At 42.6% G+C, this 15,335-nt stretch overlaps 2 protein-coding genes across 3 annotated transcripts in view; one reads left to right on the top strand and one right to left on the bottom strand.

Moving 5' to 3' along the window:
• Positions 1-4,165, top strand: part of LOC125888627 (histone deacetylase 7-like) — a 50,453-nt gene extending 46,288 nt beyond the window's left edge. For both annotated transcript variants that reach the window (XM_049576095.1, XM_049576106.1), the window contains exons 24-25: positions 1,575-1,722; positions 1,821-4,165. In XM_049576095.1, the coding sequence (XP_049432052.1) occupies positions 1,575-1,722; positions 1,821-1,863 (191 nt within the window). In that variant the 3' untranslated portion in view covers positions 1,864-4,165. The remainder of the gene's footprint in view (positions 1-1,574; positions 1,723-1,820) is intronic.
• Positions 4,166-4,768: 603 nt separating this feature from the next.
• LOC125888635 (twist-related protein 2-like) lies at positions 4,769-11,358 on the bottom strand. The gene is made up of 2 exons (XM_049576119.1): positions 10,225-11,358; positions 4,769-5,631 (listed from the first exon to the last, which is right to left on the bottom strand). Exon 1 carries the CDS (start codon positions 11,128-11,130, stop codon positions 10,558-10,560), a length of 573 nt encoding a protein of 190 aa, XP_049432076.1. The 5' UTR covers positions 11,131-11,358; the 3' UTR covers positions 4,769-5,631; positions 10,225-10,557.
• Between the last annotated feature and the right edge of the window lie 3,977 nt (positions 11,359-15,335).

Genomic DNA, 15,335 nt, shown 5'->3' with positions numbered 1-15,335 from the left:
AATTCCAAAGAATTGGGCCTGGAAAGTCCTTGAACTCGATGTTTAAGAAGGTGCGGAAACCCTGACTAGTTTACAAGTATTGGAAGCACTTAGAGACAATTCATTCTAAACTTACTTTGCGGTTTTTATTCTTCCACTAAAGTTGCTGCCATCTTTCTTTATTCTTACCTGTAACTGCACAATTTCTCCTTCACTCTTGCCTTCATATGTTTCAGTTTCACTCTCTCCAAGGTCAGTCATGACAAGTAAATGTCACATACACCTATGAAATGTCACAATAAATGTGAGATGTAAATGTAAATATATTCCTGTCAACTGTTTTGAAGTGACTAAGAAGATTTCAAATACACATCAACAAGAAAAACGTTTTTCAGGAAATGATTTGGCCGAGTTGTTCTTGCTCATTGGTATTATCTGAAGGACAGGCTTTTACTTGAAGCTGAGATCAAAGATATACACCTGTTACGGCACCAGATAACCATCGTACGACATGGCAGCATTTCCAGTTAAGTCAGTTTTTAATTAATAAAGCCCCAAATAAAACAGGGCTCAGGAGGAGCAGCACGGGAGGCATATAATCACAATACAGTCACAAATTACAGAGATTTTACAGTCACCATCTGTAACTGCCCAGAGAGACTTTTCATTATTGTATTTGAATGGAAAACTTGTTGCTTCTGCTGTCATTTTATTTTACATTACAAGCATTTTTAGTTTGATAAAAACATTATATTTTTTTCCGGGAAACATTTTTCATTTCTATTTTTATGATTCCATCACTTACAATTAACAGGAAATTATTCAGTTTCTTTATCTCCAAGCTGTTTGCCATCTCTTCGTATATTTCTATTCTCTATGACTTTGGTCTCTTTCTTTCTCCTCTTAGCACTCTCCTCTCTCTTTCTCCTCATCCCTCCTGCTCTCTGGCCACCTCTCCTCCTTTACATCCCTGTCTCCCATCCCTCCCTCCAGCCGTCCCACACACAGACAGAGACACACACACACGCATGGCCGCCCTGGCTCCAATTATCTTCAAACACTTCTCTGGCACACGACCTTCGCAACATCCCCTCCTGATTGCACACAAATGTTATCCCAACCAAATTAGATTAATTAAAAATATTTGCAAAGCCACAAGAATGTTAAGCCCATAATTTAGGCCCGGGGTGAAATATATGCGAGTTGCATGCACAGCCAGAACACACACACGCTCATAGACGAACACATTTGCAAACAGTGATTGATTTTACTTCCACCGTGTGTCACAGGACCGAAGCCCGGAGACCTTGAGAGAACAGATTGAGTCTGAGTTTACATTTCTGAAATTATCAACATGGATATTTAGACCACGGGCTGTTTATGTGACAGCCAGTGCTTATATTCAGATCAAACAGCTACAACTGGTGGATCAAACACCATGTACTGCTTTTTAATAATGCAGTGCAGGCACTTTCCCTCAAGGAACCATTGTGAATGAAAACAACACTGAAATACCGACAACTGAGGCCATTAATCTTCCTCTCTTTCTCCTCCCTTCCTCCTCTCCCTCTTTTTCATCTCCTCGCTTCCTGCAGGTGAGTACTGGCAGAGTGTGAAGGACTCGGCCACCACAGCAGACCTGTCCTACCTGCAGGCACAGAGACGGCGGCTGAGGCGAGACTCGGACAGCGAGGCCATCAGCGCCATCGCCTCGCTGTCGATGGGAGCCATTGCCTCTGACAAGTAGGGGCGACATCATGTTTAACATCTTCTGCTTCATCATCATCACAGTGCTGAACTTTATGTTTGACACAGTCTTTCTCTTTTTCTCGTTCATTAAGGAAACAGCCAGAAAAACAGACAGAGAAAGGTGATTCTCTCTGAGTCTCCTGACAGCTGCCTTCAACCAAGTGTCTATGGAAACACACACACATACACACACATGCACACACACACACTTTGCATTTGGACCATCACTGGAAGCAGATGTCCTCCTCAGTTCGACCACTGTATTCATTGCCTCACAAAAACTCCTGCATGACTACTGGCTGCAGTCTGACCGCTCTGATTCAGACACACACTGAGCAACAACACTCACCTGGACAACATTCACACTCTTGTGACGCCTCCGCAGGCTTTTTCCTGAAGGGGACATCAGTCACTGAACTGAGAACAAGCTGAAAAGAAAGACAAGCGTAGGCAGATTAATGAAGGATCCTCATTCTCGTGTAGCATTGGGAACTGACAACGTGACGTAGCACAAACACACACTTGACAAAGCACAGATCTGCGACTTTAAACATTCACCTTGTAAATGACTCCCACAAGACCTGCTGGAGACCCCTCGGACTGTTGTAACCTTGAAGGTGGGGTCAAAGGTCACCCGGGGCTTACTGGAGCCAATCACTCAGAGCGGAAGGAGTCGTCCCCGCAGGACGTGTCCGGTGAAGGAGAGCAGGCTCCGCGCCCCATTATGATGATGTAATTTGTCTGAACGTGACAATGAAGGAAAAGATCAGGAGCGTCTGATCGTTTTTGCACTGCACCGCTCTGTAATGTGAACCGGACAAGATGGAAGAGACACAGCCACATCAGCCATGTTGACAATCAAACATGTTGTTTGTTTGTGTTTTTAGTTTATTTGAATATTGGTTCATTTGACCTTTGGCACACATTTTGGTGGACGTCAGTACGGACTCCAGTACGAGTGAAGCTACAGTGAAGTCTGAGATACATATGTTTCATATTGATTTGTATGTCCACATATTTTCTTAAACTTTTTTCTTTCTTTCTTTCTTGGCGTGTCGGGCGAGCACATGCAGCGAGATGGCTGACGTTGCTGTTATGGCTCTCTGGCAGATAAAAAAAGACACAGCAGTCTTTGATGAAGTGCATCTTAAAAGTGTAGACATGCTGTAGTTTGTATCGGTGGCATTAGTCACAATGAAGAGCTAATACCTCTAGTCCTCGATGTATCAATATCAGGGGAGATTCCTTACATGTCAGCAAAGACACAAATCACCCATGATGCCTCGGTGCAGCGTGACCACTCAGACATGATTGTTCATGTGACGATGCAGATCACATTTTGGATGAGGCCCATCCAAAGACTTAACGACAATCACACACTTCAAGTGCACTTACATTGCCCTCAGGATGGGAGGATCAGAATGACATGGGTCTTAAAATCTGAACATTGATCATGTTTGTGAAGCGGACCAGTGTTTCTACCTGTGGATGAGCATTCCTGCTGTACTTTGTAAATTTATTTTAGACTTTTATTTCTCTCACAAGAAGGACAAACTGACCTTTTGTTTGTCGTAACGTAGCAGCGCTCTGTTTACCGTCAGCAGCGGGGATGCTTTTGCTCCCCAGACCAAACAGCGACATTTTAGCAGTTAGGACGGAGCAGTAATACTGAGATAGTTGAATATCCACACAGTGCAATTGGACACAGGTTAAGCGCAACCAAAGTTTATGAGAACAATGTGCCGTCCCTGGACTGGCATGGCTTAAAGAACTTCAAAGACTTTGAAGAGTTTGTGAATGTTTCTTTTTTCTATCCAAACAGTTGAACAGCACCGAAAGCACAGGACGGATATATAAACAAATTCATTTCTCCGAAAAAAACTTCTATTTATACATTCAGATTCTGTGTCTTTGAAGTGCTCTTTGCATGCCTAACACAATTTTGACGGTGCTATGGATTATCCTTTTTTTTTTTTAAGTGCAGTAAAGTTAGGTTGTTGGGTTGGGGGTTTTTTTCAGTCTTTATGTTGCACTGTGTGTGCAACTCAAAACCTGCCAGATCTTTGTTAATGTCATTAAAATGTGAAAACAAATGACGTATCATGTAGGACAGCCCGAGTGTAGCTTACGTAGTTTTATGAGAACGTTCATGATGTCTTATCTTTAGTCTTAATTCATGCAAATGACTTATTTTTGTATTTGATCTCAAAAATGAACCCTGTGCGTACTCAGAGACCAAATTGTTAGCCTGTGTGTGCCTTGACGTATCGTGCTGACCACGATCTTAATCAAAACTGCAGGCGAAGTCCAGTTTTCTCTTAACTGACATTTCTGTACAGTGTACATATTCACTTTGTTTTTTTGTCTGCTTTTTTGTCTTTTCTACTATTTTTGTTTCCAAAAAAACCTTAATAAAGGTAAATTATATACATTTTAATTTTTGTATTGGCATGCTCATTTTAACTTTGTTAATATTGCATCATTTTATGTAAGCAAATTTACCAAGGCAAGGACATAGGATTCATTTCAACATCTGGAGGACACACATATGAAACAGGAGGTTGGGAGCCAGAAAATTTGGATGGTCAAACACTTAATTTCCCTTTATGCGTCAATTTATGGTGTAAATGTCCTTAATTTAGTCAACATAAAAGTCCTTTGCTACTTTACTATTTTTTCTTTGGGGAACAGATGCACATGCTCTAAATATTGAGGAGGAAGTGTCCTGTGTCCCGCCAAAAAGCTACACCTACACAGCTTACTCTTATATCTGAGTTACTACTAAATCCTGACATGTAATGTATCAAAATATTCCACTCATGTACAGCATCAAGAAGAGTTTTATTGTCCACAGGAGCCGACACAATTAAGAATACCAAAAGCAATAATGCAAAACAAAACATGATCAAACAGTACTTAGACTACTCATGGTTTCAGATGAATCCTCTACATGATGGCTGGAATCACTTCATCATCACTTACACTAAACTTTCTGCTTTTTTTTTTTTTTTTTTGCATTATTCAGTGAAAACGTCCGCAGCAAGTTTGCAAAGTTATCTCTCAAAGCGGCAGAAAAAAAAAAAACAAAAGATAAATCAGGTCATCGTGCATTTTGAAAAACAACTTTCTGCGACGCTCACTAATAACAGGAAAGCTGAAGTGAAAATAAACAGAAGTGGAATAGTGGCTGAAGTGTGATCAGTGGTTTAAGACGTTTTCCCGTAGGCACTTTTCATCAAAGCCGAGTGTAATGCAGGAGCAGAGTTAAAGTAATACAGTGTGCATACACCAAATTCACAAACAGATACACTTTAAAACCCCCAAAATACACAGAAAGCTATCCAGTTACTACAGCACAACAGAGTACAAGATCTGCATCAGATTCCTCGTGCTCCTCTTTTTCCCACAAGACGGGGGTTTCGAGAGCCAGAGCGATTAGCTTATTAGCATTTTAGCTGTAAACATTCATTGGCTGTGACCGCCCTCTAACCATCACTGTGCCATTATCATTAGTCATCTTAATGTCTGTCTGGCAGTGAGTCATCCGATGCGAAGAGTCGGGTGGATGATGGTTATCGTGGTGTTACCCAAGGCACTCGAACCAGCAGCCATTTTGTTTCATTGTCAACGCAGGCCAGCTGTTTGTTTGTTTTTTTCCATGTTTTTCGTCATTTAAAATGTTCAGCGCTTGACTGTCACGTCTTCTCCCCGGTGTTTCAGAAACACACAACTGTTAGAGTCAAGCTGCAAGAATCTCATCTCAGTGTCATGAGTCGAGCACGTGTCCAGAGAAAGAGAGAGAGAAAAAAAGTTTTTTTGTAAGATTAAAAAATGGGGGATTGTCTGGTGAGGCGGGAACACATTTCTTCTTTGAGTGTAGAAAATTTTCCATTTGTTGGTTTTCTGCAGAGATGAGAAACAGAGATGAGTTAACACTGAAGCATGTTTAAGATAAGAAGACATTTCATACATGTGTGTGTGTGTCACTCTGAAAGTCTGCGAGACGTGTGTTGAGGTTATAAAACGTGTGTACAAACAAACACTTCTGTTTAGCGGAAAGTGGAAAAATCCCTACAGCTCCTTTAGCTTCTTCCTCTCTTGTTTTAACAAGCAAACATTTCATCTGGAGCATTTTCAGTTCACCCTAATTACAGTGTGCCTTTCCATGCTTCAAGAAACACACACACACACACACACACACACACACACACACACACACACACACACACACACACACACACACACACCGAGAAGAAGTCGGTAAGAAAGAGTTAGAGGTATGTTTGTGGGTGTCAGCCCGTCACATGACATTTATGCTGTGAAAGCATAAATGTGTAAATTGACAGATAAAAGGTCACAAAGTGCAGGGCAACCTCTAGTCTGCTTTTTCTCTTGTTCACACAAAAATGACCGCTATCTGTCTGATTTTACAATATTTAAAGTAACAACCATTTTCATGAAGTCAAACCCATCTTTGACACTACTTGTGGTCTGCATTTTTCCACAGTAACCATTCAATTTATGTTTATGAAGTAATTATTTCTCCATATTATAGTATTTATTGGTGGTGGCGGAGTCCGCCACTCTTGCACTGGATTTAAATTGCCTACCATGAGAAATTCACAGGAAACAACTGATAAAGGGGAAAAAAAGCTGCTTCTGGATTTTTTGGGAGCTTTTTATTATTATTATTCATTTAAACTTTTATTTTAAATCGCACATAACTCATTCTGTTTCAGTAAATCCTGCATGTGAATGTTTGACAGATGCTGATGCATTCTGGACCCGAGTTATGTGGCGTTGTGTTGTCTACGTGTCAAACCAGAAGTCATTCCTCCATGGCTCTCTATCCCTGCAGCTGTCTGAGCGAGGCCAGCACACATACAAAATGCACATATACATGAAGCGGTCAAACGCACACACACACACTAATACACACACTCACACACAACCCTCCCACCTGCGCTCGGCTCACAGTTTGGCTCTCTAAAAATAAAGATGACTATCAGAAGCCACAACTTCTGGATGAGGCTTTTAAAACGCAGATGAGCCGCAGAGGACTTTACATCTGGTCCCAGATCAGTTTGGAGTGAACGCCAGAGATTTAATATGCACAGCAGAGCATCCAACAGCTGGTCAGTCCAAACTGTAAAACACACACACACACACACACACACACACACACACACGGACGCGGCAGAGCCAGAGGTTCCGGCAGAGGAAAGAGCAGTGACAGGCATTTTGATTATAGTATAAACAGAAGGGAGAGTATTGTTTTGTTTCCAACTCAAACAGAACAATTCTCTCATTCTCAAAGATTCGTCCTGAGCCAGACACCCACACATCCAAAAATCATCCTCATCTAAATGTACAAAACTGCGTTCATGTTCGTGAGTGTGTGTGCATGCTATGGGCTCTCAAGGAAAATATTAAAGGCTCTCCTACCGTGAAACTTGTGCTTTTCATGGTGTGTACAGATGCGTTAACGGTCAAACCCATTATCTAGTTATTTTCTTAGTGTGACACCATGTTGGGGGACAAAAATACAGAGACACCTTTAACAGTTAGGTGTAATCTGACACACTGACATGAATAACAGCCTCAAATCACTTCACGTGGAACATCACACATTTTGATATATTGTCAAGTGTTCCAGTTATTTTGTCCACCCCCTTCACAGCGTCCACCATAGAGGAGATTTTTAAGCGTTCGTAAACTTAAAATGAGGCTGCAGCTGTAATATCTGCAGTCATGCTTGATATCTTGGACGTTCTGTGGGTGTACACATGTGTAAATGATAATGTCATATATATATCTCATATAACGCACGTACACACACAGTTTTAAATTACACACACACTTGCACACTCTGTCTTTGATGTCTTTCCAACCTCATCATCTTCCCTAAACTTAGACGTTCAGGTCAGTTTCAGGCCTTGAATTTCCAGCCCTTTCTTTGGCGGCCCCTGCAGAGCTGATGATAACACACAGAGCAGGCAAAGTGGTAGGTAATAACCACTGCGCTGCGTCCAAGGACACTCTGCTCCACGTGCAGGGGCCTTGGCATCACATCCACAGCTCTAAGTGGAGCCCTCGACGTCTGCTCCAGAGGCCGCTGGAGGTTTGGTAATAACGCGGAGGGGAACACCTGTGGTGTGCACATGGCCAGTGGATGCGTGTGTGTGTGTCTGGACAGTGTAATGTATATATGTTGTGTGTAGCCTGTGTAATAGCACTTGTATTGTTTGTGATTCCTGCACTGTGAGTAGCATGAAAGTGTGTGAGACTCATTCCTGTCTGTGTCAGTGTGTGTGCCTGTTTGAAATGTGTTCACCCTGACCTGTCATCTAGCTGATGAAAAAGTGTGTATTCCTTCCAGCACAACAACATGATTCACCTCTAAAACTTGTCCCACATCTCCGTTCTCGCTGTCTTTCCATCTAAATGCTTATCTTGTGTGTTGTCATTTTATTTTAAAGGACTTCCTGGCTGCCTTTTTTTCCAGAAATGAAACTAAAACCAGGAGAGAGGAAAGATAAAATCCCCAAAACAACATCTGCAAGTGTATTCCTGTTTACACACACACACACACACACACACTGCACAGGTAGTTAAAGCTCACCACAAACACACACACACACACACACACACACACACACACAAGCGCACACCACCATTACACATGTGCAAGCGCTGACACACACACAGGCCCGTGTGCCTGACCCTAACCCTGGTACACACACCTTCCTAATACCTCACAACTGTTTCCAATCTAAAGGTTCCTGCTTGTCTGGGCCCCGGCGGGGCCTGATTGCACGATACAAGATCCTGAGGAGAGAGGGCAAGGCTGCAGGGGGAGCGAGGGAGAGAGATGTGCCTCCACTTATTTCTCCTCACTCTCCCTTTCTCTCTCTCTCTCTCTCTCTCTCTCTCTCTCTCTCGCTGCTTTCATGCTGTACCTGTGCAGGAATCTGGTGTCTGTTAAAATGGCTGAGAAAAAACAGACCCCGTGTGAAGTCGATCCTACAGATTCTGGAGGAAAACATTTGTCTTAAATACATCAGAGGTCTGTCAGACACCGGGGAGTTTAGATCACGGTGATGATAACGTGCTGTTGGTTCAGTTTAGTCAGAAAAGTGAAACAAGCAAAGAGATTAAAATGCTTTCTTTAAATTACAGCTCAAACTTTGATCAGGTTTTACCTCACTTATTGTATTATGCTATTTTTAATGTTGTTTATTGTGGCCATGGCTTTAGGAGAGGTTTGATCATATACTGGAGTGTTTAAACAGGATTTATAAATATTTCTTTATTTCTTTTTTTGACACTTTGTCTGATTTTAAAATGATTATTTGCATTTCATCTCATTTGCTGATAAATTCTATAATTTCATTTGAAGCATTTTGCTTGAAATCTCACATGAAAGATTCTGTACAAGTTATAATTTACATGTAACTTACATATGTTTAGGTCTTTTTTTTGTTTGTTTGTTTGTTTTTGTTCTTTTTTGTAATTGCTCTTATTTTTAAGTGAACTGGATTTGACAGGAAATATCTATTGAAATTGATATGTTTTTATGCAAGAGTTGCACCCTGCTTGGCAGAATTATTTGCACACAGAGTAAACACGTGATTTGATTTGATTTGATGGCTTACTTTGTTATCTGAGCTACGTGACTTTTAATAACTGAGTCAGTTTTATGCAACAACAGCAAAATACTAGCCAGTAATAAACAGTATATTACACTTTACAAAATCAGTTAAAAAAAGAATGAAATAAGTTTAGCAGTTTTGTTGATCCACGTTATAACACAATTAGATCCATAATTTCTATGATAATATAACTGACATTATCTTTTTCCAAAATCTTTTTATATACCTTAGAACATTTTTGTACATTTGCATTAAAAAATTTAAAAAATACCTAAAGTTCATAGTGTATAAATATAAACACCTGAATTTAAAGTTAAACAAACTAATTAGTTGTAAATTTCAAAACTAGTAATTATTGTGTGTAAACAGAGGCCTACTCATCAAATTGAACAATTTACAATTCAACTGAGATTTTACTATTAATTTAGAAATATGTACAATGTGCTTTATAGAACATCTTTAAATTCTGTTCTTTAGTAAGAATAAATCTGTGATTGAGCCTTTTTAAAACTTGCTGCATGTCTCACAATGATTTATAAAATAAAAGGTTAGTTTTTCTTTCATTTACATAAGATACTTTAAGAGGTCTTAACCAGCACAGATTATTGTTTGTATACCTGTGTGTGTATTTTGTTTGTGAAGGGCATCTGCTGTGTTTATTTGTTGAGTTAGAGACCACAAATAAAATAGAAGCACTCTTCATGGAAAGAAAGACACATGAAACATGTAGCCTGTGTCTGTGTCCATGATGACATGGTGAATACAGAAGTGTGTGTGCACGTGCATGTTCATGTTTATATGCTGTCTGTGCAGGTGTGTGTGTGTTTGTATATTTAGTCCATACCTGAGGGGCTGCAGTGGAGCGTCTTGTTGCACTGGACTAAACTGTAGGACAGACAGGGGAGAGCATGTGGAGGTGGAAACAATGGAGGGAAACTGTGAGAGGTTTTAGTTGCAAAGCTCCAACTCTGGATGTTAACGCAGATGAAAAGAACCTTTCTGGATAGATAGATGGAGCAGGAATGTATGCAAAGGTCTGAGATGAAAAGGTTAAGATCAGAGCGAGAGGGGAAGAATTCAGAGGTTCAGAGGTCAGGAAACGGGTGCAAACACAGACACAGGTGGTAGGGTGGAGATATGGACACGAGAGGGTTTAGGAGAGAGGTTCGATGGGATCCTAGTGGCTGGTGGACATGGCCCAGGCCCCCTCCATCCTCCAGACGGAGAAGGCGTAGCTCAGTCTTTCGTGGGCCAGGTAGTTGCAGCTGGCCAGCTTGGCGTCCATCTCGTCGCTCTGCAGCACCTGGTAGAGGAAGTCGATGTAGCGTGAGGCCAGCTTCAGGATCTGGATCTTGCTCAGCTTGTCTGAAGGTAACGTGGGGATGATTTTGCGTAGAGATGCGAAGGCATCATTCAGAGACTGAGTGCGTTGACGCTCCCGCACGTTGGCAATGACGCGCTGAGAGTGGAGGTCCTCAAAGGGTTGGTCCAGCCTGGGGCCCAGCGACGTTGGGGCCAACGACACGACCGTCGAAGGGCTTTTCTTTACCTTCTTCGGCCCGGACGGCAGCAGGCTGTTTGGGCTACCGGTGCTGCTCTCCTCCGCCTGACCAAGGCTGTCCTTCTTGGGGTAAGGGGAACGTTTTCGATTTCCTGCTTGGAGGGTCTTCTTTGATCCTCTCTCCAGCTCCTCTTCGCTGGCCCCCAGACCTCCTTCGGGGGAGTTGGTGCAGGACACCTCTTCTCTCATTGTACTGTCCACCAATAACCTTTCACTGCAAAGACAAGTCGCTGTGATGCTCTTTCTCAAGCGACAACAAACCTGAACTTGACCAGCTTGTGTAACAAAAACTCTTCTCTCTCGTCAAAGACAGTCACGGCTTCTGAAGCTCCATCGGATTGGACGTCGCTCTGGCTGTCCTGTTTCCTGGGTTACCCTGTTAAATTTCTCACTTTCACATTCCCCTCTCAACCTGGCAGGCACAACAACAACAAACCATCTGACAGGCAGGTCCACCTCCGCCTCTTTTATACCCAAACGCTAACCCGGGGCCTGCGGGCAGTTCTCTTTGGCTGAGCGGACTTCCAGAGGGCGTGGTCCGGCCTGAGCAAGGCAGAGAAGCAGGAAGTGTGCGTTAGCTGGGCGGGAGAAAGAGGAAGGGGGTAAGTGGAGCGCTCAGCCAATAAGAAGTGCTGTGTCTAATGTTGCAGGGATGTCTGAGGCTTTATGGGTTCCAGATTTGGGGCTGGAGAGTCAGTCCACATGCACCCTTGTGTCTGCATTCTCCTTCATCAACTCATTATTAGGACAGAAATAAATCTAAACCTTTTATTTCTGACAGTCATCAGTGTAAATATTCAATACTTTAATATATTTTTTATGAACACACATTCTCAAAATACATTTTTCCTGCAATATAAAAGCCATCAATCATGCGTATTGATGTAGTGCTAAAAGTTTTTTATTTTTTCCTTTAACATGAGAACAAATGTGAGCTCACGCTGACATTTGTCTGCCGTGGTTTTTTATCACGCTGATAACAGAACACTATAAAAGCAAATCTGTTAAACCACGGCTCACAATGTGGACTGAGACGATGAAAATACAGCAGATTAAACAACTGAAGCTGGATTTATAGGTCCAACACAAACGCTTTATAATGTTTAAAAATGGCACAAATTACATATTTTGCCATGACAGGCCGTAAAGTCCTGCAAACCAGACAAAAAAAAGGACTTTTCATGAATCTTATTGGCCGCAGCAGCTTTAAGTAGATCTGAGAGAACATGTGAGGTTGTGCAAGCACACATCCTGTAAAGAATTTCACAAGATGAACTTTTTCTTGACGTATTACTGCATCTGTAAACTCTGATGTACACTGAACTGCTGAAAAACCTCTTCAGACAACCGTTATCTCACACCTAACCTGTGCTTGGTTTGGAGCAGTGATGTCAGCTGCTCCTAGTCATCTACGTTGGGTTGGTAACGGAGCACAGACAGGACCCTAAATAACCCCTGACCTCAGTGGCCCAGTGACCTCAGTCTGCAGAGGTGAGAGAGCACCTAATTGTGCCATCCATGGCCTCCGGGCAGAGCCGACACATGTTCCACCTCCACGCCGCGAACCCATCTGGGTCTGCAGCCACTTAAAGACATTCTCAACACGCTGGCAGTCATGACACAGCAGACAGGTCTTCCTAAGAAGAGATAGGGCTCATGTTTATTCAGTGTACCTACAGTTTGAACAAATGACTAAATGTTGCGCAATCTACCTTTGACTCCAGACCAGTTTCCCAACATTGTGTGCATTTATACCTCCATGCGTCATGACTTTAAGTGACTCATGCGTGGATCACTGCAGAGAAATCTTGTGGGGAGATTTCCGCTGCTCTAGGCTGCAGAAATTTGGTACTTTTTGATGACAGCATACTTAATGGTAGCCTCTATATTTCAACACCTTGTTTAATGAGCGTCGTTGCATGTTTGATGTTTCCAAAACTGATTCATATTCAGTCACTGTCCAGAGATGTTACTTAAAGATGTAAAGAACTTGTATTATTTGCTAACAAAAGTATCCCATGTTGTTACTCAACCTCGTCTCATCCTTGACACGCTGCTTGACAGCTTCTAGCCGACAATTTGGGTGTGATTGCCGCTGCATTTGAAGGACCATGTGCATGTAGCGCAGCTCAGAAGATTTTTGATGAGCCTCGTGATTGCACTGGTTTACATTTCATTCAGAGAGGGACGCTGAACGGAAAGTAGCTCGATCCCAGTTGGGTTCAATCAACTTGGAAGAGAAAAAAACAAAAAAGCCCTCATCTGGCCATCAAAGCGAGGCCATGGACAGAGACAGTGAATTATATGAGGTTGTATTTACATAACAGGCCAAGTCAACTCCAGGATTAACTGGTATTAGAATTGGGGCTTATTGGGAGCTCTGGTGGAGACAGTGGAGGGACAGGAAAGTCATTGTTGCTGAGGCTAATCTCGGGAGCTGCCGCTTACCTTTAGCGAAAGCGTGGCTCCGTGCCACCATCATGGAAAAAATGAGCTAACGAAGCGAGTAGGCCTACAGGAATGTCGTGGCACATAGGAGAACAGAAGGGGAGAGAAAAGAGGGAGAGAATGGGAGAAGAATAAGAAAAGGGGAAAAGAAAAGGAGAAGAAAGGAGAGGCAGAAGGGGGAAAAAAGTGAGGCTGTCCAAACAGAACCAGATGCAGGAGTGTGGAGGCTCGTTTGATCTCTGTCCTCATAGGCTGATTGATGTTGCACATTTCATTTCCTTGTCAGAGTCTTGACATAATGTTTCACTAAACACTCAGGCCCCGCTCTCGTCTTCGTTTTATTTCCACGGGGGTCGTAATTAACCCTTTCTGGAGCTGAAAATAGATCATACACATATCGATATATATCAGAATATATTGGCTTACATATACACAGGAGGTTTGGATATCAAAGAAGACCGATGTATTGTCTTTTTCTGCCTCTACAACATATGGTTTGCTCCTGACTGAAATTCTGCACTGAAGAGCGGCCATGTTCAAACTTTTGAAGTTCTCCAGGAAGAAAAAAAAACCCAGGGGAAACAGTTTCTTTAAGTTCGTAATGCAGTCAATTCAATTACCGTCATACGCCAAAAGGTCGAAGCGCAGCAGTGACGTGCTCAGCTGGTAGGAGCACGGCAGTGTGACCAATCATAAATGATGTGTTTGGAAATCCACGCTGGCTCGACAAAAGGAACTAATCATTAAATTCCTCCTCACCTTCACCCCGGGAGTTTCTTCACCCTCCTGGCTGCCGTTATTGATGTTTGCACACAGCACACTGCACCCTCCTCCACTCCATACCCACCCGTCCATGGCTCCATCCCTCCCGAGGAGCCTATAGTGGCACAAAGGCAGACATCTGGGACCCATTTCCCCCCTGGAGAAGCCCTTCCTGTGGGGTATCCACTTAGAGGGGTTCGAGAGGAGAGGGGTGGGGGTGGAGGGTGGGGGGGGGGGTTGAAGGGGTGAAGGTGCATGGTATGTGGGGGATGGTGGTGATGGGACTGGGTGGAGTGAGTGTCTGGGGGGGGGTTGCAAACTAATCACAAGGGGACGTGAGGTGTGGATCGTGATTAAATCTAATGCAAATTGTGTGAAAATGTGGATTTTGAAGTGAAGGTTAAATCATTAAAGTTTCACCTGCCTTTTGTGGCTGATGATCACATGAATTAAAGGAGTAGTTCAACATATTGGGAATACGCATATGCACTTTTTTTGTCAAGAGTAGGATGACAAGATTGATGTCACTCTCACATCTGTCCATTAAATACAAAGCCGGAGTCAGTAGCTGGTTAGCTTAGCTTAGCATACAGACTGTAAACAGAGGGAAACTGCTAGCCTGGCTCCTTCCTGAGGTACAAAGTTAGTCTGGACATCTAAATCTCACTATAGCCCCTTTCCCACTGGACAAAAAACCCAATAACACCCACTAACATCTGGCTTTTGTCCTCGGTGAGAAAGGTTAGAATTGGCATTTATTCCCAGCACAAACAACTCTGCAATAGTCACAAGTATTTATCAATCCAGCTACAATCTGCTTTGATCAGCAGTGATGGAAACATGACAACCCGGTGGACATGCTAATTTTCGGCCCTTTTCTAGCACAAGCATCAGTAAATTTTGTGACTCTTTGTCACCTCAGACACAAAGTCCTTCCTTCTCCATCCAAGCAGCGCTAGAACATCAATCCAAATCAATCTGCATTGAGACTGAAAGAGAGACTGAATAAGTAAGAGTTACAAAAAAGAAGTAACCACCGTAACATTTTACTGGCCTCCATGCTGCTTTCTTCCATTTACAATATGTTTTCCTATGAGCTTGTGCCACTGAATGTGACACACCAGAAAAATTACATAAAGAGGTGTTTCCATGTTTGTTTAATCCTCACAAAGAGTATCAAACTG

The sequence above is a fragment of the Epinephelus fuscoguttatus genome, linkage group LG1 (genome assembly GCF_011397635.1).
Source record: "Epinephelus fuscoguttatus linkage group LG1, E.fuscoguttatus.final_Chr_v1".
Taxonomy (NCBI): domain Eukaryota; kingdom Metazoa; phylum Chordata; class Actinopteri; order Perciformes; family Serranidae; genus Epinephelus; species Epinephelus fuscoguttatus.
This window is presented reverse-complemented; position numbering and strand designations above follow the sequence as displayed.